Raw genomic sequence first — 26333 nt, forward strand, 5'->3', positions numbered from 1 at the left:
GCAGCATCCTGGTAAATCTCCTCTGTACCCTTTCCAGTGCTTCCACATCCTTCCTATAGTGAGGCAAATTTCTTGGTGTTCACCTGGCGGAGAATCTCACCTGGTCCCTCAACACCAGCTCCATAGCAAAAAAAGCCCAGCAGCGTCCCTACTTTCTGCGAAGGCTGAAAAAAGTCCATCTCCCACCCCCCCGCCCCATCCTCACCACATTCTACAGAGGTTGTACTGAGAGCATCCTGAGCAGCTGCATCACAGCCTGGTTGGGAAATTGCACCATCTCAGATCGCAAGACCCTGCAGTGGATAGTGAGGTCAGCTGAGAAGATCATCGGGGTCTCTCTTCCCGCCATTACAGACACTTACACCACACGCTGCATCCATAAAGCAAACAGCATTATGAAGGACCCCACACACCCCTCATACAAACTCTTCTTCCTCCTGCCATCTGGCAAAAGGCACCGAAGTATTCGGGCTCTCACGACCTGACTATGTAACAGTTTCTTCCCCCAAGCCATCAGACTCCTCAATACCCAGAGCCTGGACTGACACCAACCTACTGCTCTCTACTATGCCTATTGTCTTGTTTATTATTTATTGTAATGCCTGCACTGTTTTGTGCACTTTATGCAGTCCTGGGTAGGTTTCTAGTCTAGTGTAGTTTTTGTGTTGTTTTATGTAGTTCAGTGTAGTTTTTGTATTGTTTCATGCAGCACCATGGTCCTGAAAAATGCTGTCTCATTTTTACTGTGTGCTGTACCAGCAGTTATGGTCGAAATGACAATAAATAGTGACTTGACTTGACTTGACTAATGTTCTGGTATATTTAATGTGCAATACGTGGCATTGGATAATTAAAGCAAATAGTTGCAGTAAGTAAAGCAGCATGTTATCTCAACCCCAAAGCAATATGAACATTATAGCCCTGCTTCTTGCTCCCTTTCATTAGCTTTTGGCTTGTGGTGGCAGGGCAAACAGGATGCTTCCGTGTTTCCCCAAAGTATATCTGGCTTCTGTGCAGTTTTTGTCGTGTATGGTAACCCCTGGAATGCTGGGCCTCACCTGTGAGCAGGTGTCTACAGTAGCTTGACTGCCCCCTGATCGTTTGATTATGAATCAGAATCAGGTTTAATATCACTGGCATATGTCATGAAAGTTGTTGCTTTGCGCGGCAATACATTGCAATGCTAAATCATGTTTAAAACAATAAATTACAATATGAAATATATATTAAAGTAAGATTAATTAAGTAGTACAAAAAGAGAGCAAAAAAAAAGGTAGTGTTCATTGTCCATTCAGGAATCTGATGGATGGGAAAAAGCTGTTTCTAAGACAGTGAGTGGGTGTCTTCAGATTTTAGTACCTCCTCCTCGACAGTAACGATGAGAAGAGGGCATGTCCTGGGTGATGGGACGGATGTCGCCTTTTGAATATGTTCTCGATGCTGGGGTGCAACTTTCTGCAGCTTTTCCTAATCCTTTGTAGAGGCCCCTCCATACTAGATGGTGATGCAACCAATTAGAATGCTCTCCATAGTAAATTTGTAGAAATTTGCAAGTCTTTGGTGACATACCAAGTCTCTTCAGAATCTTTATAAACTATTGGAGAAGCAGGATAAGGACCAATAATTAGGGCTTGTTAGTGTTTATCTTAAATAGAATAAATCTTGTAATGCAAATAAAGTTTAAAAAATACACTCTTCTTGTAAGTTTATGTTACAATTTTAATTTTTAAAAATTAGGTTGTTGAATATAATTACTATTGGTGGTAAAGCATGTGCAACTTCAACATTAGAAGCAGGCAGCACATAATAAGAGTTATTTAGGAATTCCTGTTCTAAAGAATATTAAGAGTACTATGAATGACTGCGAACTTCTCCATGTTTTTCCTTAGGTTACAGATCACCACTGTTCTAGTTGCAAAATATCCATCAAGCTTGCCCAACTGTGAGCTTGTTCCTCTTTTGACCACTTTGCATCAGATCCTTTCTCAACAAAGACGTAGAGAGAGAATTCCTTATGTTCTTTGTTGCCTCCGTGAGGTTGCTGTCTGCCAGAGATTGAAATCAGCACTTAATACTGCACAGAAATTAGACCTACAGAAACTCTGGGCCAAAATCTGGGCCATCTCACTTAGGAGCATCAGCTCACATCAGACTGAGGCTGAAAGCTTCCAGCTGCTGGAGGCAATTCTTGAAGGGAACCTAACCAATCCAGACATTGACTTTTGGAAAATCTTTTCAGGATCCACATGCAAACCATCCAGGTAAGTTAAATATCAGTGAAGTTTCAGGGTAGTAATCATTTACTTCATCTTTCTTTGTTGAATTTCTTGTATTGTTTTTAGTTCTCTGACAATTTTAATATTTCAGTTTTTTCCTTTCTCCTGTTATGAGAACAGATGGGCATTGCATTTCCAAGCTATTAATCAATCTAAACGTTAGAATGTAGCAGTTCTGCCTCAATAAATTACATTGCCTAGAAGCGAATTATGTGTATCAGTTTAGTCTTGTATTTAATCACTCGCCTCAGCTGGGTTGGCGTTACTGCCAAGAAAGCAGCAAGTGTTAACATAAACATCTCCAAGGAAAAATTAGTTTATTCTTTCATCTCTTCCGAAGACTCGTAGCAATAGATTAGCGGACCATCATGGCAAACATTTCTTGTCCATGTTTATTTTCATTGATACATTTTATTTGAATGCTTTTGGTCCAATTTCCAACACCAAATTGTAATTGACAGTGTTTTAGGCAATCTGAAAAGAGTTCGTCAATCATGTCAACTGACTTTAAATACGTGAAATCTTCTGTAAAATAACTTTCAGCTATGAACAGAAGAGGTGGAAGGTGAACCAGGAGAAGGTTCACTGAGGAAGGGTGGAGTGAATTGATGGGTTAATATGGCCTGATGTCTGTTGGGAGTTAAGCTGTGTCACTTTTATGTGGGTTGGGACTCTGAATGGTGAAATATTCAACATAAGATAAAGGAACTTCACCCAAACAAATTAAAAGGAGTTGAAACTCGCCCAATGGATAGCTTGTTTTCTGTTTGTACATGAACAAAGACTAGCAATATCATTAGTTTAAAACTCATGTAAGAGAAAAACATTGAAAAACTATTGAAAGGATTCCTTACAAAGATATGCAGTTATTTAATTTTACTTTCAGATAGCGACTTGTTATTTTTATTTACTTGTGCAATCAGAGTAATTGCTTGGAAATAAAGTGAAAGAAAATAAATCATTATGTATAATCAGATTATTTGTGGTTAACTGTATAATAATTGCCATAGTTTCAGTTGATATCTTTTCCTTGTTTCTTGTATTTGGACAAATTAATATGATTAATGCTGATTAAGTAGATGGTTGGAAGAGTAATATAGGGATATTTTTCTCGTGGCCCAGGCACGGGACTCTTATAAACAGTTTTTATTTCCTCTCTAGCTCTGCGGTTAAGTGCCTTTCTCAAGCATTGGCAAGATGCACATTACCAGAACGAATTGATGGTATTGTTGAAAATTATCCAATGTCCGTGAGTGATAGGCCGCTGAGTCTTAGAGAAGCAGTAATGCAGTGGTTATTGGCATATCAAGCAGAGGAAAATGCTGAAGAAAATGCAGAGATTCCATCTGTTGTCTGCAGGTTAGTGTGCTTGATTTGGAAGTTAGAGCTGCGGGTTTTTTAAATTAATTATTCAATAATAACTAGGTACTGGATTTTACAGCCTTAGTTTAAGCAGTGAAAGTAGAACAAAACAACATAGGATTGTCTGTGTATGTGTGTGTATATATAGTTAAATAAGCAGTGCAAACACAGAAATAAACAAGTAGTGAGATAGTGTTCATGAGTTCAATGTCCATTCAGAAATCAGACGGCAGATGAGAAGAATCGTTCCTGAATCATTGAGTATGTGCCTTCACACTTCTATAACCTCTTTCCTGATGGTAGCAATAAGAACAGGGCATGACTTGGGGGGTTCCTTAATAATGAACACTACTGTTTTGAGGCATTGCTCCTTGAAGATGTCTTGGATACTACGGAGTCTAATGCTCATGATGGAGCTGACTAAGTTTACAACCCTGTACAACTTGCTTCAATCCTGTGCAGTAGCCCCACCACCCCCATACTAGACAGTCATGCAGCCAGTTGGAATGCTCTCTAGACATTTTCGAGTGTTTTAATGACTATTTGCTAGGAATGGAATGAATTTCATCTACTGTACTAGTTTGATGCAGTAGTACTTAAATGATCAAGGGTAAAGGATAGAATATGTTCCTTAATAATATCATTTGAACACTAATCAGATGAAATGATTCTTACACTCCTTCATTGGCTGCAAAAGTTTTTCTTTCATTCTGTCAAGTGATGTGGGCTTTGCACACTGAGCCAACATTTAATTGTCCATTCCTAATTGCCCTTTGGAAGCCTTTTAATTACAGGTGTCCCCCGCTTTTCGAACGTTCGCTTTACGAAACCTCACTGTTATGAAAGACCTACATTAGTACCCTGTTTTTGCTTTCAGAAGGTGTTTTCACTGTTACGAAAAAAAAATTCAGCGCGCGATAAAAGGCAGCGCGCCCCGAGCAGCCGCTCTCCCCCGTATTCTCGCCGGCATTGCTTAAACATGAGCCTGTGAGCAGCTGTTTGCAAGATGAGTTCTATGGTATCGGAAAGGCCTGAAAGAGCTTGTAAGGGTGTTACACTTACAGTAAAACTAGACATAATTAAGCGTTTTGATCGTGGTGAACGAAGTAAGGACAACGTGAGTTTGGCTTGTGGAAGTTGACGAAGATGATGTTGAAGAGGTTTTGGCATCCCATCACCAAGAACTGACAGATGAAGAGCTGATGCAATTGGAAGAAAAAAGGATAACAATCGAAACCGAATGAGTAATGATAAAGTACGACTTTAATTTTGAAATGATACGTTGGTTTAGGGGATATTTGCAGGATGGTTTGAGTCCTTATTAAAGAACTGTGTGATAGAAAAATAAGCGAGGCTCAGCAATCAAGCAAGCCTTCCACATCAGCCACAGCAGACGACGAACCTCGACCTTCGACATTGAGGCGGGCAGTCATAGGAGAAGATGAGCTGCCTGCTCTAATGGAAACAGATGATAAGATGACACCCCAGTGTCCCGCCACCCCAACCCCCAGGCCACGGACAGATACCAATTCGCGGAAAATGCAAAGGTAGCCGGGAGGCACATAGCACATCTTTAAGACAAAAGCCGAAATAGACATGCTAATGAATTAGGTGCCGCCGACACGTAATTGTCGGCCAGATCAGAGACGACGCAATCGGAAATCAGCACTGATCTAGGCCGACAATTACGGGCAGCACCTAATTAATTAGCATGTTTGTTTCGGCTTTTTTCTTAAAGATGTGCTGTGTGCCTCCTGGCTACCGTTGGACCCCTGCGTTCTTCGCGGCAATGTATCGCTCAGCAGCCTGGAGGGTGGGGGGCCACGGCACCACCCAAACTCCAACGACTCAGTCTAACGCACTAACATCAGTCTGCTCGGCGCTGTCCCGATTCCGGTAGGTGATACTACACTGTACATACATTATTTCTACTTTATATCGGCTGTGTATTTTTATGTGTTATTTGGTATGATTTGGCAGCTTCATAGCTTAAAGGTTACTGGAGAGCACTCGCGCGTGTTTTTGCCAACAGCGCTTGGAGTGAGATTTTCTGCCGACAGCGCTTGCGTGAAATTTTCACTCCAGAGAACAGTTCAGTAATGATTGTGGAAAAGGATTTCTACTTTATATAGGCTGTGTATTTATCATATCATTCCTGCTGTTACTATATGTTACTGTTATTTTAGGTTTTATGTGTTATTTGGCATGATTTGGTAGGTTATTTTTGGGTCTGCGAACACTCACAAAATTTTCCCATATAAATAAATGGTAATTGCTTCTTCGCTTTACGACATTTCGGCTTACGAACCGTTTCATAGGAATGCTCTACCTTCGGATGGCGGGGGAAACCTGTGTAATTTTTATCACTTTGGAGATCAGAAAATATCACCCTGGCATTACTGACTTGCAGTTGGGAATTTATTTTTCTGTTTCACTCTAACTGATGAGTTAATAAAATAATTTAGGTTGTTAGTTTTTTTTTGCTTATTGATGCTAAGTATTGAGTTTGTTGTGCATTTTTTTTTAAATAGAGATTTTCCAAATCAACTTATCTCTCAAATTTTGGTTGTTTTGACACTGAAGGACTGCAAATCAGGAATGGACTTCTTCCAGTTGACTTCTACAAAGAGGTATTTATTTGATCAATGAATATCAATTTAATGGGCATAATTTACCACCAGGATTTCCTTAAATCTCATGTTCCAAATTACTTCTGGAGTTCAGAACAATTTGAAGCATTGTGGGCATTTTCCATAGAAGTGCAAGTTTCTTGAATCCATATTAACAAAATTGATTGTAAAGTTGTTTCATGCTACAAGTTACTCTTGATTTCACAAAATCCCTTGCCATAGTTACATTATACCATAAGACTACGGGAGATGGAGAAATTTGAAAAAAATGGTTAGATAGAATTTAATTCCTCCTGCAGCTGCGAATAGAAAATCAGAATTGTAAATTTGATACTGTAATTAATAATAGAATTGAACTTGCACAGAAACAAAGACTACAGATGCTGGAATCTGGAGCTGCACAGGAGATGCTGCAGAAACTGAAGGATCTTGACACATTGGCTGTCCATTTTCTTCCATTGATGCTGCTTAACCCCTTGATTTTCTAAGCATCTCATGGTTTATCAGAACAAAAGGGTTTTAATGTATAATGATAGCACAAGTTATCTTGAGATGCTCTTTCTTACTTTTTATGAAGAAAACAATCTTCTGTAGAACATCGGATGAAATTGATACATCCAGTCCGTTAACCTTTCAAGAGGGCTACTCACCAGTATGTCCTACACTTTTTAAACATTAGCAGTAAATGCTGAACTCGTATGACTCCGAACTGTTTTTATCCACTATTACTTCTACTGAGTTGTTGTCATTTTGTTAAATAATGGACCAGTAGACCCTGTCACATCCATCCTGTCTGATTTCCAGCAAATGTATTATGTGAAGCAATCACGTAAGAAGAGTTTCTGGCTAAGCTATGATTCTCCTTGTTCACTATTGAGCCTTAAGGCACATATGTAATGACTACATTGATGGAATACCAGAGATTGGCATTATCACAGTGTAACAGAGCATTTTTATGGCAGAAGGGGAAAGAATTTGGGGAACTCTGGCTTCTCATGCACAAATAAAACTCTTTATAGAAAAAGAACTCGAATCCAGGAATTAGAATTCTTGTTTTAAATCACTAAACATCAATGCAAGTTTATGAATGACTAAAATAATGATACAAGAAGGAAGACACAAGCGTTTTCTGTTCTTTGAAAGAAAGCTGTGCTGGCTCACACAGTTGTACCAGCATGTTTTAAACATGTTTTAACAATTTTGGTATAATTGTTACACATTTAATAATCAGCATTAATATTATATGCTCTTTTAAGTGCACCAGCTGAAGAATCTCTAAAGGAAGATAGCACAGTCTTCTCAGAAACAGAAAGCCTTTTCCTGCAAACAACATTTGATGAAATTCCAACTTACAGTAGTACTATGGTTTGGATTAGGGAAAAAGAGTCTGTGGCATCAAAAATAAGTTGCAAGCGACCTTTGAGAGAAAAACTGGAAGAATATTTGTTGGCATTGGTGGAATGTTTGCATTCTACTCGGGTAAGTGAATGCAATGATGTGCAAATAGTATAGGGGTTGTATTCTGTCACAAGAAATTGCAAAGAGGCTCTATGATAAGTAAATAATGAGCTTGTATCTATATTTTTTCGGTAGTCTCAGAACTTTCAGTCAGTGAAATAGTTTTTGAAACGCCATTATAACTGGAAAAAATTGTCAAAAAATTTTGTGTATTGCCTTTTATCTACGTTAAAATTGAGATAAACCAGCAGATAATCTGTTGGGGGTGATATTGATTGACAGTTAAATGATGATGAAGGTATTGTCTATTCTTCAGATAGTCTTATTGGATCTTTTCCTCCTCTTTGAGAAAACAGGCAGAGCTTCAAATTAAGATCTCTGCATAAAAAGTATACTTCTCACTGTGCCATGCCAACTTCTCCAGTTCCTTGGAGTTGGACATGTTCCCTCAACCATTTGATGCAAACATGCAAATACTACCACTGACCAAGAATACATGTCCTTTTGTTATGTATTGGGGAGTGTAGTTGTTTCCCATCCAAATGAAGTGTCAAATAATTTATTTTTCCTTCTGATTTGGTAAACAATGCAAACGTTGTGTGGTCTCAGCGACTTAATATAGGCATTTACTTCCAAGCAACACAGAATGTGTTCATTTTACAGCAGAGATTAACAAATATAAAACACCTACTTCTGATAAAAAAAGATATATACCAGATACAGTTTTATTACAGAATAAACTCTAGTATAAAACTTTATTTAGAAAGTTATTATGTAAACCACAACTAAATTATTGCTGTGTAGGAAAACTACAAAATACTATTATTACACTTAGAATGAAGTGTTTAAAAGGATTTTTAAATAGCTGCTTGAGGGTGAATTGTGGCAACAGTGAAGGGACCCTGTTGAGTATTAAAAATAAATCTAGACAATGTTTTCTTATTGCATATACATTCCAAGTAGTAATTCTCTTCAAGTGTGTGCAGAGTGTTTTTTACTTTAGTCTGCAGTAAAAGGCTGCATGCAACTGACAATACCAATACTCTGTTTACAATTTTCAGGTGCTTCCACCAGAATGCAAAGTTCGCTGTGCAGACATTATTATTGGAGTGCTCCGATGTTATTGTGATATTGGTGTTACCGGTGAGGATAATGCATGTGCATCGGTCCTATTTCAGAAGGCAAAGGTACATAATTAGATGCTAAGTGGCACGCTAAAGAGCCAGTTACTTAAATCTGGTGTCTAAAATTCAGACTCTCCCGTAAATAATAGTGGGGAATGTTTATGATCAGCTTTCCATTGTTAGACCTTCTGTAAGAAAAATGTATTAAATTATCAGAATAAGCTATGTGGCTGACTGTGGTACACTGACATTAATACTCATAGTTCTAGAATTTGGATTTGAGTTGGTGCTTATATACTGCTAAAGATTAGCTGGTGTATGAAGTGGTTTGCTCTTGTACACTAACAGTATAAACATTCAGGATCCCATTGAGACTAAATAGTGGAATGCTCACTGATGAGCAAGGTTAGACATCTGAAATTTTATTTGCCAACCCTATTATCCCTTGTAAATATATTTTTAAAAAACAATAGTAAATCATTTTTTATTTCCCATTTTTATTGATTTTGGAGATGAAAATATAGCCATGGAGATATTTCTCACAAAGTTCAGCATGTTTCATTTATGTTGCCTACCTTAAGTTATTGCTACTACTTTTTTTCTCACAATTACTTCAGTTGAATTAAAGCTTAGTAACTCAAGAATGAGCTGGAAAATGGAATGATATGGAAGTTATGCTACAGTAAGTTGTTAATTTGGTTGAAGCTGATTAAGGATGGTCAACTAGTGTAGGACTACATTGTTTATTCCTTATTAATATACTTAAACCAACGTATGTTGTTCACATTGTGCATAACTGATGGTCCACACATTCATCAGCTTATTTTGCTTGTGTCTATGCATTTTGATTGGAAGCACAATGAACCTGATCAGGTGTCAGATCTCTCAGTGAGAGAGCATTTTGGAGATAATGATCACAATTCTATCTCCCTTACCATAGCATTGGAGAGGGATAGGAACAGACAAGTTAGGAAAGCATTTAACTGCAGTAGGGGGAAATATGAGGCTGTCAGGTAAGAACTTGGAAGCATAAATTGGGAACAGATGTTCTCAGGGAAATGTACGGAAGAAATGTGGCAAATGTTCAGGAGATATTTGCGTGGAGTTCTGCATAGGTATGTTCCAGTGAGACAGGAAAAGGATGGTAGGTTACAGGAACCGTGGTGTACAAAGGCTGTTGTAAACTTAGTCAAGAGGAAAAGAAGAGCTTATGAAAGGTTCAAAAAACTAGGTAATTATAGAGATCTAGAAGATTATAAGGCTAGCAGGAAGGAGCTTAAGGAAGAAATTAGGAGAGCCAGAAGGGGCCATGAGAAGGCCTTGACAGACAGGATTAAGGAAAACCCCAAGGCATTCTACATGTATGTGATGAGCAAGATGTTAAGACGTGAGAGAATAGGACCAATCAAGTATGACAGTGGAAAAGTGTGTATGGAATCGGAGGAGATAGCAGAGGTACTTAATGAATACTTTGCTTCAGTATTCACTACGGAAAAGGATCTTGACGATTGTAGGGATGACTTACAGCGGACTGAAAATCTTGAGCATGTAGATATTAAGAAAGAGGATGTGCTGGAGCTTTTGGAAAGCATCAAGTTGGATAAGTCACCAGGACCGGACGAGATGTACCCCAGGCTTCTGTGGGAGGTGAGGAAAGAGATTGCTGAGCCTCTGGCGATAATCTTTGCATCATCAATGGGGATGGGAGAGGTTCCGGAGGATTGGAGGGTCGCAGATGTTGTTTTCCATTGTTCAAGAAAGGGAGTAGAGATGGCCCAGAAAATTATAGACTAGTGAGTCTTACTTTAGTGGTTGGTAAGTTGATGGAGAAGATGCTGAGAGGCAGGATTTATGAACATTTGGAGAGGCATAATATGATTAGGAATAGCCAGCATAGCTTTGTGAAAAGCAGGTCATGTCTTAGGAGCCTGATTGAATTTTTTGAGGATCTGACTAAACACATTTATGAAGGTAGAACAGTAGATGTAGTGTATATGGATTTCAGCAAGGCATTTGACAAGGTACCCCATGCAAGGCTTACTGAGAAAGTAAGGCGGCATGTGGATCCAAGGGGACATTGCTTTGTGGATCCAGAACTAGTTTGTCCACAGAAGGTAAAGAGTGGTTGTCAATGGGTCATATTCTGCATGGAGGTCGGTCACCAGTGGTGTGCCTCAGGGATCTATTCTAGGACCCCTCCTCTTCGTGATTTTTATAAATGACCTGGATGGGGAAGTGGAGGGATGGATTAGTAAATTTGCTAATGACACAAAGGTTGGAGGTGTTGTGGATAGTGTGGAGGGCTGTCAGAGGTTACAGTGGGACATTGATAGGATGCAAAACTGGGCTGAGAAGTGGCAGATGGAGTTCAACCCAGATAAGTGTGAGGTGGTTCATTTTGGAAGGTCAAGTATGATGACAGAATATAGTATTAATGGTAAGGCTCCTGGCACTGTGGAGGATCAGAGGGATCTTGGGGTCCGAGTCCATAGGATGCTCAAAGCTGCTGCACAGGTTGACTCTGTGGTTAAAAAAGCATACACTGTATCGGCCTTCATCAATCATGGGATTGAGTTTAGGAACCGAGAGGTAATGTTGCAGCTGTATAGGACCCTGGTCAGACCCCACTTGGAGTACTGTGCTCAGTTCTGGTCGCCTCTCTATAGGAAGGATGTGGAAACCATAAGAAGGGCGCAGAGGAGATTTACAAGGATGTTGCCTGGATTGGGGAGCATGCCTTATGAGAGTAGGGTGAGTGAACTCGGCCTATTTTCTTGGAGCGACGGAGGATGAGAGGTGACCTGATAGAGGTGTATAAGATGATGAGTTGTATTGATCGTGTAGATAGTCAGAGGCTTTTTACCAGGGCTGAAATGGCTAGCACAAGAGGGCACAGTCTTAAGGTGCTTGGAAGTCGGTACAGAGGAGATGTCAGGGGTAAGTTTTTTTACGCAGAGAGGACTGAGTGCATGGAATGGGCTGCCGGCGGCGATGGTGGAGCTGGATATGATAGGGTCTTTTAAGAGACTCCTGGACAGGTACATGGAGCTCAGAAAAATAGAGGGCTATGGGTAAGCCTAGGTAATTTCTAAGGTATGGAAATGTTCGGCACTATTTTGTAGGTGGCAGGGCCTGTATAGTGCTGTAGGTTTTCTATGTTTCTAATGGTACTGATCAGCTTGGTGATTGGTAATAACAGAATCAGCAGTCAAAAAGACATCTGGCCTGCAAAATGTACTCCTCTTAATGTGACTTCCTAACATAGCTTGACAGTGTGTATCAAGTCTGCTCCACCTCCAGTCTGTTTTTATAACAATTGAAGAAATGTATATCTAAGAGACACATACACATGTATGTGTATATCATGACATGAATTCTTTGAAAATATTCAAGGATTATGCTGGGTATTTCTGATTGCTGTTTTGTAACAGCCAGAAGGATTCGGGTTTGGTAACTAGGAATCCAGCCAAATCCTTTACTTTTTTGGTGCAGGTTCTGGCAGGAATGCCTGGGCTGGACAAAAACTAGTCTATGCTAGTGTGGGCACGATTGTTAGTGCAGGAAAGCCTGGCTAAGCATAGTGCACATAAGATTTACAGCTGGTGCAACAGAGTTCAGGAAATTCAATCCCAGCATATATTTTCAATGAGAAATTTTTGTTTACATATGCAATTTGTGGTATAAATTGAGATAACATTTTGCTCTCTTTTTTAGTCCTTAATGCTGGATGCTGGTGAACACATTCCTACCACCAGAAATGATCTTAATGAAGAGATAAAGCTCAGCTCTGTGAAAATGCTGGTTAATGTATGCACAAAATGTCTACACTCTCACGTTAAGGTATTCTACTCTGCTCAGTTGTTTGTCCACAAATGTATTATGCTAATATATTCAGCCTCCTTAAAAGATCACAGCCATATATAGGCTAATAAAGGGCTAATTATACTTCGCTAGTTAAGGTTGCATGTGCACAATCAATGACTCAGAAGTCCCAGGCTGAAGTCTCACCTTAAGATTCAAGTGAACAAATTAGTGCCATCTCTTGTGAAAAGTTGTTAAGTTCTGTATGTGTGTACGTATGTTTCAGTTTGATATAAAAGATTACATTTCATTACTAAGAAAAGAGCAAGATACTCTTGGAATTCTTGCTACTGTTCTTTCCTCAGTTAAAAATAAGTTTACTGATCAATTGGTTCTGTTGCTGTCAATGCGATCTTGTGACAGTCGGTTTTGCTTAATATATGAGAGTCATTCCATTCTAAGCAAATTAATCTTTGGTGAAGGATTTGGGGTATGTCTGAAATGCGCATTGAGGTGCTCTATTAATGCTACTTCTCTCTTTCATTGTTATGCACTGTTTCATTTATTCCTGGCGTTTCGATTTACAATGATCATTTTAGGCATTTTAAAGCTGAAAATTTTCATGTGAATGTTAGCATCTTATCTAATTTACTTTACTTTATTGTCGCCAAACAATTGATACTAGAATGTACAATCATCACAGCGATATTTGATTCTGTGCTTCCCGCTCCCTGGATTACAAATCGATAGTAAATATTAAAAATTTAAATTATAAATCATAAACAGCAAATAGAAAAGTGGGAAGTAAGGTAGTGCAAAAAAACCGAGAGGCAGGTCAGGATATTTGGAGGGTACGGCCCAGATCCGGGTCAGGATCCGTTCAGCAGTCTTATCACAGTTGGAAAGAAGCTGTTCCCAAATCTGGCCGTACGAGTCTTCAAGCTCCTGAACCTTCTCCCGGAGGGAAGAGGGACGAAAAGTGTGTTGGCTGGGTGGGTCGTGTCCTTGATAATCCCGACAGCGTGCGGTGTAAAGTGAATCCAAAGATGGAAGATTGGTTTATGTGATGTGCTGGGCTGTGTTCACGATCTTCTGCAGCTTTTTTCGGTCTTGGACAGGACAACTTCCATGCCAGGTTGTGATGCACCCTAGAAGAATGCTTTCTACGGTGCATCTATAAAAATTAGTGAGGGTTTTAGGGGACAGGCCAAATTTCTTTAGTTTTCTCAGGAAGTAAAGGCGCAGTTGGGCCTTCTTGGCAGTGGACTCTGCTTGGTTGGACCAGGTTCAGGTCATTTGTGATATTGACCCTGAGAAACTTAAAGCTTTTGACCTTTTGGTCATGTTTTTATTTTTAACGTGCATTCTGTCTTTGGAAGTGATCTTAATGTTACTGTCCATCTAAAATGTTTCCAAAGTGGGCTATAAAAATTCTTTCTTTCTGAAGTGAACTGTTTCTTTCATCATTTTAGCAGCACTGGCCAAGAAAGAGCTCATCTGTTCTCTTCCTTCAATTATTCCCAGCAAGATTTATGAATGACCTTGTGCAAGTTTGCAAACAACTGGTAAGAAATTAACTGAAAGTTCTTGAGGGTGAAAGACAAATCTTTTGAGAGCCTCGCTGTTTGTATAAGAAAAATTCAATTTTGTAAATGTAAACACAAAAGGTTCTACAGATGCTGGAAATTCAGAAAAAAACTCACAAAATGCTGGGAGGAACTCAGTAGGTCAGGCAGCATAAATAGATGACACTCTGGGCCAAGACCTTTCATCTGGACCCAGGATTTTAGGTAAATACAGCAGAAAGACACACACCCAGTGCTGGGATGAACTCAGCTACTCAGGCAGCATCGATGGAGAGGAACGAGCAATCAATATTTTGGGCTGAGACCCCTCATCTGTTTTTGTAAACAGCATTGTGCATATCATTAGTGTCAGATAAATTTCATACCTTTCGTATTCTTTCATGAACATATTTCCCTTTTCAAATTCCATCTAACATATAATAAAGAAATCAGTCACAATTTCCCATTTAGCCCATTGTATCTATAGTTATATTTTGACAGAAGTTGAAATCTTATATCACGTGATCAGTTAGGTGAGGGACTTCAAGTAGATTTGAAGCAAAGCGTTAGAATTCTCTTCATTGTCTAAAGCTTCTACTTATGTAGAGAGACACATAATAATCTAACAAAATGAAGCTGGGAACCAACTTCTGGACTTATGCTGGCTGAGGAAAGACATAACCAAGGATGAGTTCATTTCTCCTCTTCCATTTATTACTGAGGAATTACATGGCTACTTCTGGTAATTTCTAATATTAGCTGGTAAAATAGCAATTTAATAAGGAGATCTTTAACAAAAATGTAAACAGTGGAATGACTTAACAGGTTTATCACCAACTGAAGAAAGAAAAGATTAGTTTATGTTGCATATAAAGATGCTTCAACACAAAGGCGTTGCTTCTGCAGTTGTCCCTGATAACCGCATGGACCATGTTTTCCTCCAGTATGGCTCACCTTATCCTAGGGTTGGAAAAAACTAATTTCAGCTTAATTTTTCACAGCTTTTGTAGGTTACACTGTAGTGGGCAGTGACTTAAAAACATCTAGTTGTGCATAGTCTTTCTGTTTTATGTGCAACCATAAAAATAAAGGAGTCATGTCTACTGTGTCATGGTATTAATTTAAATAAAATAATCCTGAGGAAAGAGCATCCGTTCTTACCAATTCCACTTCTTCTCAAGAAGTTTGCCACTACTAATAGTTTGCAGTAAAAGCTATTAAAGATGGTACTTATTGCTAACTACTTACATCTACTTATTGTTAACCCTTAGCTTTCAGTGTAAACAATGATGTATTCACTATAGGCAACTCCCACTGGAAAATCAAGTGATGCTTGTGAAGCAAAGGATGATTTTCAGGATGATTTCATGGAAGTAGAGGGACATGGATCAGGAGACCTCTTTGATGTCAGTATTAACCAAACGCCTGAGGGAGGTGATTATACTGAAAACAATGACTCAACTGTTGGAGCAGGTATGTTATTTGCTGGATTAGAAATTAAATAACAGTCAGTTAGCTCTCCAGTGGCTCATTTTAAGTCAATATATCAGAACTGAACAGACCATGAAGTTGCAAGATTGTGCTTATTTATTTAATCTTGACCAGAGGTATTTAGTTGCTTTCAGCATTCCTGGATTAATAAGAGAAAGCTTGAGTACGTAAAAACATAAAACACGTTTCCCTTAAAGGAAGTATGTGGAAGCTTTGGAAAGGGTGCAGAGGAAGTCTACCACGAAGGAGCCTGCATTCGACAGCATGTTTTATGGGGCAAGGTAGTTAAGGTTAGGTAATTAGGTTGTTTTCTGTGCAGCAGCAACGGCTGAGGGGAGAAGTTAATAAAACTATGAGAGGTATAGATAACCAGCATCTTGTTCCCAGGGATGAATATCTGATAGTGGAAGGCATGCATTGAAAGTGACGGGGGAAAGTTCAAAGAAGAGGTGTAAGGCATGACTTTTACACTGAGTGATGGGTGCCTGGAATGAGCTGCCAAGAGTGGTGGTGAAGGCAGGTGTGATAGAGGTGTTTAAAGGGCTCTTCATTGCAGAGAACGGAGGAATATGGGCCACGTGCAGGAAGAAGGGATTCGTTTATTATGCTTCATTAGCTTAATTAGCTCAGCAGAACATCGTGGCCTAAAGGTCTCTATCCAAGCTTTACTGCTCTGCTTCCCACTGAGAAATATGGTCCTTCAGCCAACCAAGTCTGTGCTGACCATGATGTCAAATTAAACTAGTCCCAGCTGCTTGCACACAGTTGCTATCCCTCTATTTCTTGCCTGTTTATGTGTCTGTGTAAATGCCTCTTAAATGTTGCTCTCATACCTGCTTCTGCCACCTCCTCTGACAGTGCATTCCAGGCACCGAGAAGAAACTGAAGTTAGTTGTATACAATTATGAATGATCTGGTAATTTGTAATGGTAGTATTTGCCTAATAAATTATGCTTTCCTCATTATACTGGTCTTCTTTATAGACCGAGAAGTAGTAAGGCAATTTGGGGTGGTGAAAGGAGAGTATCTGTGGAACTTCTTGCCACAAGAATTTGTCTAATCCAGAAGGCTGAAGCTCAGTAAATACACTTGATAAAGAAACAAGATATGGGGAGCTTTTGATACTACAGTTCTAAAATAACTAAGAACAAATGTATTAAGGGAAAAAAAACTACTTGAGTTTGAAAATGACTAGTTTGAGATGGAGTTATTTTGATACATTAATGTATGTGATGCATTAATTTTACTTCTTTGCCAGTTCTTTAAAAAATTGAAGTAGAGCCATTATGTTGCACTTTCATCATTAAATTTCAATTCTCTTTCAGGAGCAAAGAGCATTTTGTGTGAAGATAATTTGACAAAGCATGATTTTCTCCTCCTCGACATTCTCCAATTCCTCTGCTGTTGCACAGCAGCAGGACAGATACATACACTTTCATTTAGGTCTAGTGACATTAGAAGAAAACTATTATCATTAATTCAGGACGTCGACGATAACATTTCGAAACCTCCCTACTTGCATATGGTGGGTGAAGAAATATAATATTTGGTTTTGTACTTCTCATGTAGAGATGCATTTTTTGCTCAGTCTCTTGAGACATTTTAACCCATAAGTGCGACTCTGCTTCCATATTATTTTTAAAAATAGGACGAAGTTTACAAATTACTGCTTACTATGGAAAATGTTGTCTTATTGGGAATTTGGATCAAACCCTAACCACTCACAGGAATTTTCTATGATTGGACACAAATTTAAAAAAATTTAAATCCTATATAACCTATAGCAACAGAAACCAGCATTGTGCCAACAATCACCATAATCTGAAATGTTGAAAGATTGAACAGATTTTGCTCTAGTCACAAAAAACAGTACCATTCACCCCGTGATGTGAAGGGAGACTGAAGCAAGTGCTCCGTTTGATATCATTGTGTGGCATTGGTCAGTGGGAGTTTATTTCTATCCTTTTGATGGCCAAATTTTAGTTATCTTCAGTGATGCACAGTGTAAATATTGAACACTCATTCTGTTAAACTAACTTAGTACAAAATCAATGCCCTTCAAATAACATTCCTCAGGCTCCTGTAATACAATCACACTTTGGTTTCATTTTGTTATCAATGAATTCCATTATTTTTCTGTTTGCTTTGTGTTTTCCACCATGGGGAAGTGTTCAACGATAAGGAAGTATGCATAGGTGGGTATAAATTGTGTCTAATAATCTGGACTTACCCTGAAATTAGAAAAGTCAAATACTTTATTTACAACAACATTAAATAAGTATTAGCAGCAGTGATTTAATTTGTTACTGGTCAAAAAATGATTGATGTGCCCAAAGATTCAGGATGCGCTTGCAAATTACTGTTTTTTCTAACCTTTGGAATTTTTGTTAAGCATATTTTTTACAGATCGGGACGTTTTTACTGATAAGGAGAAGAATTTATTTGAACCTGTTGTTTCTTCCTCTCATGCTCCAATAAGCACATGAATTTTGATGCCTGCATTTATTGAGGGCATATGATCCTCCTCCACCAGCTTCAGTGTTTTAGCATAACAAAATTTTGAATCCCAATGTTGTTATCGTCCAGTCGTTTTTTTGGAAGACCATACTCTAGTTGTGTGGAATAGGGCTAACACAGGCTGTTACAGAATCTGTTAACATTAGTGCAAATTGGATGCTGGGCTGTGCAGAAGATCAGGTTATCATTCTGCAGCCCATTGCATCACACTGACAACATCCCTTCCTTTCCATAAGACATTGGGGCAGAAATAGGTCAGTCGGCCCATTGAGTCTGCTCTACCATTCAATCATGGCTAGTTTATTGTCCCTCTTAACCCCATTCTCCTGCCTTCTCCCCATAGCACTTACTAATCAAGAACTATCAACTTCCACTTTAAATTTACTCAATGACTGCTATCCATGGCAATGAATTCCACAGATTTGCCATCTTCTGGCTAAAGAACTTCCTCCTCATCTTTGTTCGAAAGAGATGTCCTTGTATTCTGAGGCTGTGCCCTCTGCTCCTAGACTCCCAAGCTGTTGGAAGCATCCTTTCCACGTCCACTCTGTCTAGGCTTTTCAATATACGATAGGTTTCAGTGATATTTCCCCCTCCCCTTTCTTCTCAACAGTGAATACAGGCCCAGAGCCATCAAACGCTCCTCATATATTAACCCTTTCATTCCTGGTATTATTCTCATGAACCCCCTCTGGATCCTCTTCAATGTCAGCACATCCTTTCTTAGGTAAGGGTCCAAAATAGCTCACAATTCTCCAAGTGCAGTTTGACCGTGCTTTATAAAGCCTCAGCGTTACATTCATGCTTTTATATTCTAGTCCTCTCAAAGTGAATGCTAATATTGTATTTGCCTTCCTTACCACTCCCGCAACCTGCAAGTTAACCTTTAGGATTGCTAAGGAGAAGGTGCTTGTACAAGAACTTCCAAGTTCCTTTACAACTAAGATTTCTGAATTTTCTCCCTATTTAGAAAATACTCTCTGCCTTCATTCCTTTTACCAAACTGCATGACCATAGACTTCACTACACTATATTCTGACCACCACCATTTTGCCCATTCTCCTAATTTGTCTAAATCCTTCTGCAGACTCCCTGCTTCCTCAACACTACCTTCCTCTCCATCTATCTTGTTATCATTCGCAAACAGAGCCACAAAGCCATCTATTTCATCATCAAAATCATTGACATATAACACGAAAAGAAGTGGTCCCAACACTGATCTCTGCAGAACACCACTAGTCACTGGCAGACAACCAGAAAAGGCCTCCTTTATTCCCATCCCACTCTTTGCCTCCTGCCAGTCAGCCAGTCTTCTATCCGTGCTAGTATCTTGCCTGTAATACCATGGGCTCTTATCTTGTTTAGCATCCTCATGTGTGGCACCTTGTTAAGACCTTCTGAAAATCCAAGTAAACAACATTCACTGACTCTCGTTTGTCCATCCCGCCTTTTATTTCCTCAGTATTCCAACATATTTGTCAGGCAAGATTTCCCCTTAAGGAAACCATCTTGATTTCAGTCTATTTTATCACATTCCCTGAAACCTCATCTTTAATAATGAACTCCCAACATTTTCCTAACTACTGAAGTCAGGCTAACTCATCAATAATTTCATGTCTTTTGCCTCTTCCTTAAGAGTGTAGTGACATTTGCGATTTTCCAGACACCCAGAACCATTCCAGTATTTTGTAACTTTTGAAAGATCACTACTAATGCCTCTATAATGTCTTCAGCTGCCTCTTTGAGAACAACAGGTGCACTCCATCTGGACTAGCTGACTTATCTACCTATAGACCTTTCAGATTCCCAAGCACCATCTTCCTGGTAAAATCAGAATCAGGTTTAACATCACTGGCATATGTTGTGAAATTTGTTCGTTTTGCAGCAGCAGTACATTTCAATACATAATATATACATATGTTAAATTAAATAAGTAGTGCAAATAAAGTGAGGTAGTGTTCAGTGGTTCAGTATCCAAAAGCAACCACAGTACGTTCACTTCTACCTCTGACACTCAAATTTCTGGCATACTGCTGGTGTCTTCCATAGTGAAGACTGATGCAACATACTTATTGAGTGCATCTGCCATATCTTTGTTCTCCATTACTTCTGTACTGTGCAAAAGTCTTAGGCACATATGGGTACTGTTGTAATTTTATATATTGCACTGTACTGTTGCTGCAAAATAGAACAAATTTCAATGACATATGTGAGTGATGATCAACCTAATTCTCATATGCGTCTCTGTTGTGGACTAAGGGTGGTGGAGAGAGGGGAATCATGGTTGGGAAAAGCACCAGGGAGACATTCTGTAATGATGAATAAACCAAATGCTTGGAATCAAATGACCTCGCTTGGTGTCTCAGGGCTAGGCGTATCTGCATTGGTGCCAACCCCCACCCCTGACACTCCTTCTCTGTCACTTGTCCCACACCTCTCCCGCAGTGTTCCACCCTCACCATTCCCAACATCTTTTGCTCACACCAGATTTATAAGCTCACAGTCTGGTCCACATTGATAAATACAGAAGTCTAAGGTACCCTAGATATATATATGTATGTGTCTAACACTTTTGCACAGTACTGTACCTCTTCAGCATTATTTTCCAGTGTTCTGATAAACACTCTCACCTCTCTAACTATTCATATATCTGAAAAAATCTTTTACTATCCTCTTTAACATTAATGGCTACTTTACTTTCATAATTTTTCTTTTCTCTCCTTACTGCTTTTTGGTTTTTAAAGGCTTCCCAATCCTCTAGCTTCCCACTAATTTTGGTTCTATTATGTGCCTGCCCATTTGTTTTTATGCTGTTTTTGACTCCCCTTGTCAGCCACAGTTGGCTCATCCTCCCTTTAGAATACGTCATCTTTGGGATGGATCTATCCCGCACCTTCCAGATTGCTCCCAGAAACTCCAGCCAGTTCTGTTCTGTCATCATCCCTGAGAGTGTCCCCTTCCAGTCAACTTTGGCTAGCTACTCTCATGCTTCTGTTGTTGACTTGACTCCACTGTAATACTGATACATCTGATTTTAGTTTCTCCCTCTCAAACTGTTGGGTGAATACAATCATATAATGATCACTGCCTCCTAAGAATTTCCTTACCTTAAGCTCTCTAATCAAATCTGGTTCATTACACAACACCCAATCCAGCAATGCTTTTTCCCTAATGGGCTCAACCATAAGCTGCTCTGAAAGATTCAGAGTACATTTATTATCGAAGTTTGTACACACTGTGCAGACCTGAGATTTGTCCCATAAGGAAAAAAGCCATCTCATAGGATTCTACAAACTGTCTCTCAGGAGATCCAGCACCAACCAGATTTTTCCAGTGTATCTGCATAGAGAAATCCCACATGACTATCGTAACATTTCCCTTTTTACATGCCTTTTTTACCTTGCATTATAATTTGTGCTCCACATCTTGGCTACTGTTCAGAGTCCTGTATATAACTCCCAACAGGGTCGTCTTATCCTTGCTGTTTCTTGTTCAGAAGCATTTCATGTAGTAGATTTTCTGTTCCTTACAGCATTAGCAATTGGTGTCTTTTGCACAGTAATAGGCACAGTTTTGCCTTCTTGAGTTGTCTCTAGAACTGTCCTTGCTAATTTGTCTTGTTTATCTGATCCTGCAGTACTTAATCCTGTTAAAAGAGCTCCCATCAGAAGAAGGCATTCTACCTTCTAGTGATTTTGCCATCCTTCTGAACCCACTCTTGTAAGTAATACTTTTTTTTTGCAAACCTGCGACAACGAGGAATTTGAATGGCAATATTGTAATCCAAGATTTAAACTAGTGTCCAGCCATTGAAGCTCTGCGAAGCCACTGATTGATACCTGTACAAGGCGGCTGCAATTCAAATCATTGCGTTAGTAATTGTACTACATTAGCAAAATGAAGCTGATAAAAATGTTCTGTTGCAAATCTCTCTTAATTATATAACTATCAAACTTGCTAATAGTATAGACATGCTTTCAGTGTAAACCATTCAATGTAAAAATTTCTGAAACAAAAATAAGCTCCAATAGTCCAATTGTGTGAATTTTAATAATTCCTTTTTGACTTTTGTTTAACATGTTTTTAACTGATACTAGAACATGTGCATTCACTTGGAAATCTCCCAAATAGATTTTATTAGCTAAAATCTTATTATTATGCATTGACCTGATATTTGGAGATGATTGTTCTTCAAAAGTTTGATATTTTTGCAAAACAATTGCAGTTTGAGTGATTTGTAAAGTACAAACGTACTTTATTTGTACGCCAAAGAATTGCATTTGTGACGTGTGATGTACAGTGAGTGCCTTGTAGAAATATTCAGCCCCCAACCCTTGGTTCACATAAATTAACATTACAGCAGAGATTTTGATCAATTTCACTGACAATTTTTATTTGTGAATCACGTGCTCCATTTTTCAAAGCAGAGCTCAAAAATATGGAAAATTGTAAAGCGTGAAAAACTAATAATTCAAAAACTGAAATGTTAGCAGTTCAAAAGTATTCCTCCCCCTTTGCTCAATGAACCACCTCTCGCAGCTATTACAGCCAATAGGTTTTTTAAATAAGTCCCTATTAGCCTTGCACAATGTGATGGAGCAAGATTTCCCTATTTTTCCTTGCAGAATTGCTCAATCTGTGCCAGGTTAGTTGGGGAGCGGCAGTGGAGCAGCAATCTTGAGGTCTTGCCAGAGATGTTCGATTGATTTAAGGTCAGGACTCTGACCGGGCCATTCAAGGACATCAATTTTTTTTTCATCTGAGGTCACTCCATATTGCTGTGGCAGTGTGTTTTGGGTCGTTGTCTCATAGTCATACTTTATTGATCCCGGGGGAAATTGGTTTTTGTTACAGTTGCACCATTAATAAAACCATAAATAATTAAATAGTAATATGTAAATTATGCCAGGAAATAAGTCCAGGACCAGCCTATTGGCTCAGGGTGTCTGACCCTCCAAGGGAAGGAGTTGTAAAGTTTGACGGCCACAGGCAGGAATGACTTCCTATGACGCTCTGTGCTGCATCTCAGTGGAATGAGTCTCTGGCTGAATGTATTCCTGTGCCCACCCAGTACATTATGTAGTGGATGGGAAACATTGACCAAGATGGCATGTAACTTAGACAGCATCCTCTTTTCAGACACCACCGTGAGAGAGTCCAGTTCCATCCCCACAACATCACTGGCCTTACGGATAAGTTTGTTGATTCTGTTGGTGTCTGCTACCCTCAGCCTGCTGCCCCAGCACACAACAGCAGACATGATAGCACTGGCCACCACAGACTTGTAGAACATCCTCAGCATCGTCTGGCAGATGTTAAAGGACTTCAGTCTCCTCAGGAAATAGAGATGGCTCTGACCCTTCTTGCAGACAGCCTTAGTGTTCTTTGACCAGTCCAGTTTATTGTCAATTCGTATCCCCAGGTATTTGTAATCCTCCACCAGGTCCACACTGACTCCCTGGATGAAAACAGGGGTCACCGGTGCCTTAGTTCTCCTCAGGTCTACCACCAGCTCCTTAGGCTTTTTCACATTAAGCTGCAGATAATTCTGCTGAAAGATGAACTACCTCCCCAATTTAAGCTCTGACAGAGGCTAGCAGAGTTTTATCCAGGATCTCTCAGTATTTAGCAGCATTCATCTTCTCATTAATCCAGACCAGATTTCCAGTCTCTGCTGCTAAAAAACATCCCAAAGCATGCTACCTCACTATACATTACAACAGAAATGGTGTTACCTGGCTGATAACAGTATTAAATTTATGCCACACCTACTGGTTAGTGTTGAGGCCAAAAAGTTCCACCTCAAGACCTTCTTCCTATTGGGCAAGAATATGCATTTTTTTTAGCCAGGTCTTCTTCCTTGCCACTCTTCCATAGCACACTCTTTAGAGATTGTGGATCCATGAACTTCATCTCCAGTTGCAGTCACTGACTTCTGCAGCTCACTCAGAGTGACTGTTGGCATCACAGTAGCCTCTTACAAGTGCTATTCTTCTGTGGCGACTAAGGTTAGAGGGGCAGCCTGACCTCAGCAGTGTGGCTCTGGATTGACACTTTTTCATAATGGACTGAACTGAGCTCCGAGGTATGTTCAGTGCTTTTGAGATGGTCTTGTACCTTTCCCTAGATTTGTGCTGCTCTATTTTCATTTCTGTGACTTGACTTGAATGCGCTTTTGTCTTCATTTTGGTTTGGTCTGTTGAAAATCTACCATACTGTTGGACCTTACAAATAGAGAGGGTATTTATTCTTATGAATTGATTGAAAACGTGATCCTCCAATTTCCTACATCAACAAATTGGGTGAGTTGGTCAGGTAATATACAGTATTGTACCTGAAGGAAGTTAGCTTAGTAATTACAAAGGGGGTGAATACTTTTTCAGCCTTACAATTTTGGGTTTTAATCTTTAGTAAATTGTTGACAAGTTTTGGAATTTTTCTTTTGATTTGACATGATGCATGATGTCTTGCAGATTAGCTCAAAAAATCTTAGTTTAATATATTTTAAGTCTAGAAAATGAGAGAATAAAATGTGAAAATAGTTGTGGGGGCTGAATACTTTTTCAAGGCATTGTATATGTAAGAATTGTCTGTAGTGTCATTTTGTAATTTGGTTTCTGTTTATCTAGGAACTTGTGTTCTGCATATCGATGTGATCAAGACATTTGTTCAGTAATCCTAACACACATTCTTCCATCACTATCAGCACATGACATTGATTCTGATGAAATGGCTGATATTCGAGGAATACTACTGAAGGCAATTGGAGCATTCTGGTACGTATACTTTGTGCCCCTTTGTCCATCTGACCTTTTACTTAGTGGACCTTTAGTAAACTAGGTAATACTGTCTGGTCACTTTAGCCATGCTAGCTTTTAAATGCTAGAATTCTTTAATGGGCCTAAGGTAATGCCTTAAAGAGGTTCAGACTTACGTGTCTGAGTCATTAGACCAGAACTCTCGATTTTACTCCAGTAAATTTCTGTGTATTGTACTCACGTTTTACTGCACTACCAAAGCCATTTCTGATTGGAGGTTCTAAAATTAAAGGACATATTATACGGAGATGTAAGAGGTCAGCCATTTAAGAGTGACATCAGGAAAAAAATCTTCTGTCAGAATATTATGAATCTTTGATTCATTGTCCTTTGAGTGACAGTCGTTAGTCACATTTATGGCTATCACGAACAGGGGATAAAATGTGAAAGCAGACAATATAGAGATTCAAGCAACTGCAGATTATCTCGTGTTTGCGAATATAGAGATTCGGTTGGGATATTATAGGTTGCTGAGATATGCTGGAGAGTGTCTTACTTACTCACTTACTCATACTTAAACATTCATATTTACTCTTTACTCCTACTGTTCGTTATTTATAATAGGCACCTAAGCAAAGAAGGAAAATGTAACACACAAGTGAGAACTGCTCTAGTAAAATGTATGAAAGCCCTACTTGAAGTAAGTCAATTACGTGTGTGTTTTATATTCAGGTAACAAATAACCAAAATTTATCATTTGTTTGAATAATTAACTGTGTATAAATGATCACCACATAATCTTGCTAATAAGAACATTAAGGAATTGAAGCAGGAGTAAGATTTGAGCCTGATTCTCAGTTCAGTAAAGTTCTGGCAATCCTGCTCCTGAAGCTCATGTTTTTGCCCCATCATCATGTCCTCTACTCTCCTCGGTGCTTCAAAATCTGACAGTCTCAGTTGTTAAAGTTGTCAGTGACCTGAAGATCCATTGATACTTGGGATAGAGAATTCCATAAATTTACAATCACTCTTCTTCATAAAGTTATTTAATCTCAGTCCTAAATTACCGGACTTTATTCCAAGATTTTATCCTTCTTTTTGCTGTGAAGGATCCACCAAGAATAGCCTCTCAGCATCTTTCCTGCCAACCTAACAACAGGCCCTGGGCAACCCTAATATTTACCTTCCTCCAATTCAACGAAGAGCCGTTCATCTCGACTCTGTTCTCCATTACATGGCAACTTTGTATCCATGCCGTCATTTGTCCTTTTTATATCACGTGCTTCATATTTACTGGCACCTCATCAGTAGCTTTCTGGACATCCATGCACACCACTTCTACTGCTTCCAT

At 39.2% G+C, this 26333-nt stretch overlaps 1 protein-coding gene across 8 annotated transcripts in view; it reads left to right on the plus strand.

The window, feature by feature from the left end:
• The window catches only part of atm (ATM serine/threonine kinase), a 191765-nt gene that overhangs the window by 35142 nt on the left and 130290 nt on the right, over window positions 1-26333 (plus strand). For 6 of the 8 annotated variants that reach the window (XR_010018715.1, XR_010018716.1, XM_063054130.1 and 3 more), the window contains exons 10-21: window positions 1890-2261; window positions 3438-3635; window positions 6170-6268; window positions 7525-7747; window positions 8788-8913; window positions 12565-12690; window positions 14124-14216; window positions 15521-15689; window positions 17033-17232; window positions 21862-21944; window positions 24854-25000; window positions 25607-25682. Coding sequence is in view for 6 of the 8 variants with exons in the window: in XM_063054130.1 (XP_062910200.1) it covers window positions 1890-2261; window positions 3438-3635; window positions 6170-6268; window positions 7525-7747; window positions 8788-8913; window positions 12565-12690; window positions 14124-14216; window positions 15521-15689; window positions 17033-17232; window positions 21862-21944; window positions 24854-25000; window positions 25607-25682 (1912 nt within the window). In the remaining 2 variants the exon portion in view is untranslated. The remainder of the gene's footprint in view (window positions 1-1889; window positions 2262-3437; window positions 3636-6169; window positions 6269-7524; window positions 7748-8787; window positions 8914-12564; window positions 12691-14123; window positions 14217-15520; window positions 15690-17032; window positions 17233-21861; window positions 21945-24853; window positions 25001-25606; window positions 25683-26333) is intronic. The other 2 variants (XM_063054132.1, XM_063054133.1) reach the window with 2 other exon arrangements.

Source organism: Mobula hypostoma, chromosome 7, assembly GCF_963921235.1.
Source record: "Mobula hypostoma chromosome 7, sMobHyp1.1, whole genome shotgun sequence".
Taxonomy (NCBI): domain Eukaryota; kingdom Metazoa; phylum Chordata; class Chondrichthyes; order Myliobatiformes; family Myliobatidae; genus Mobula; species Mobula hypostoma.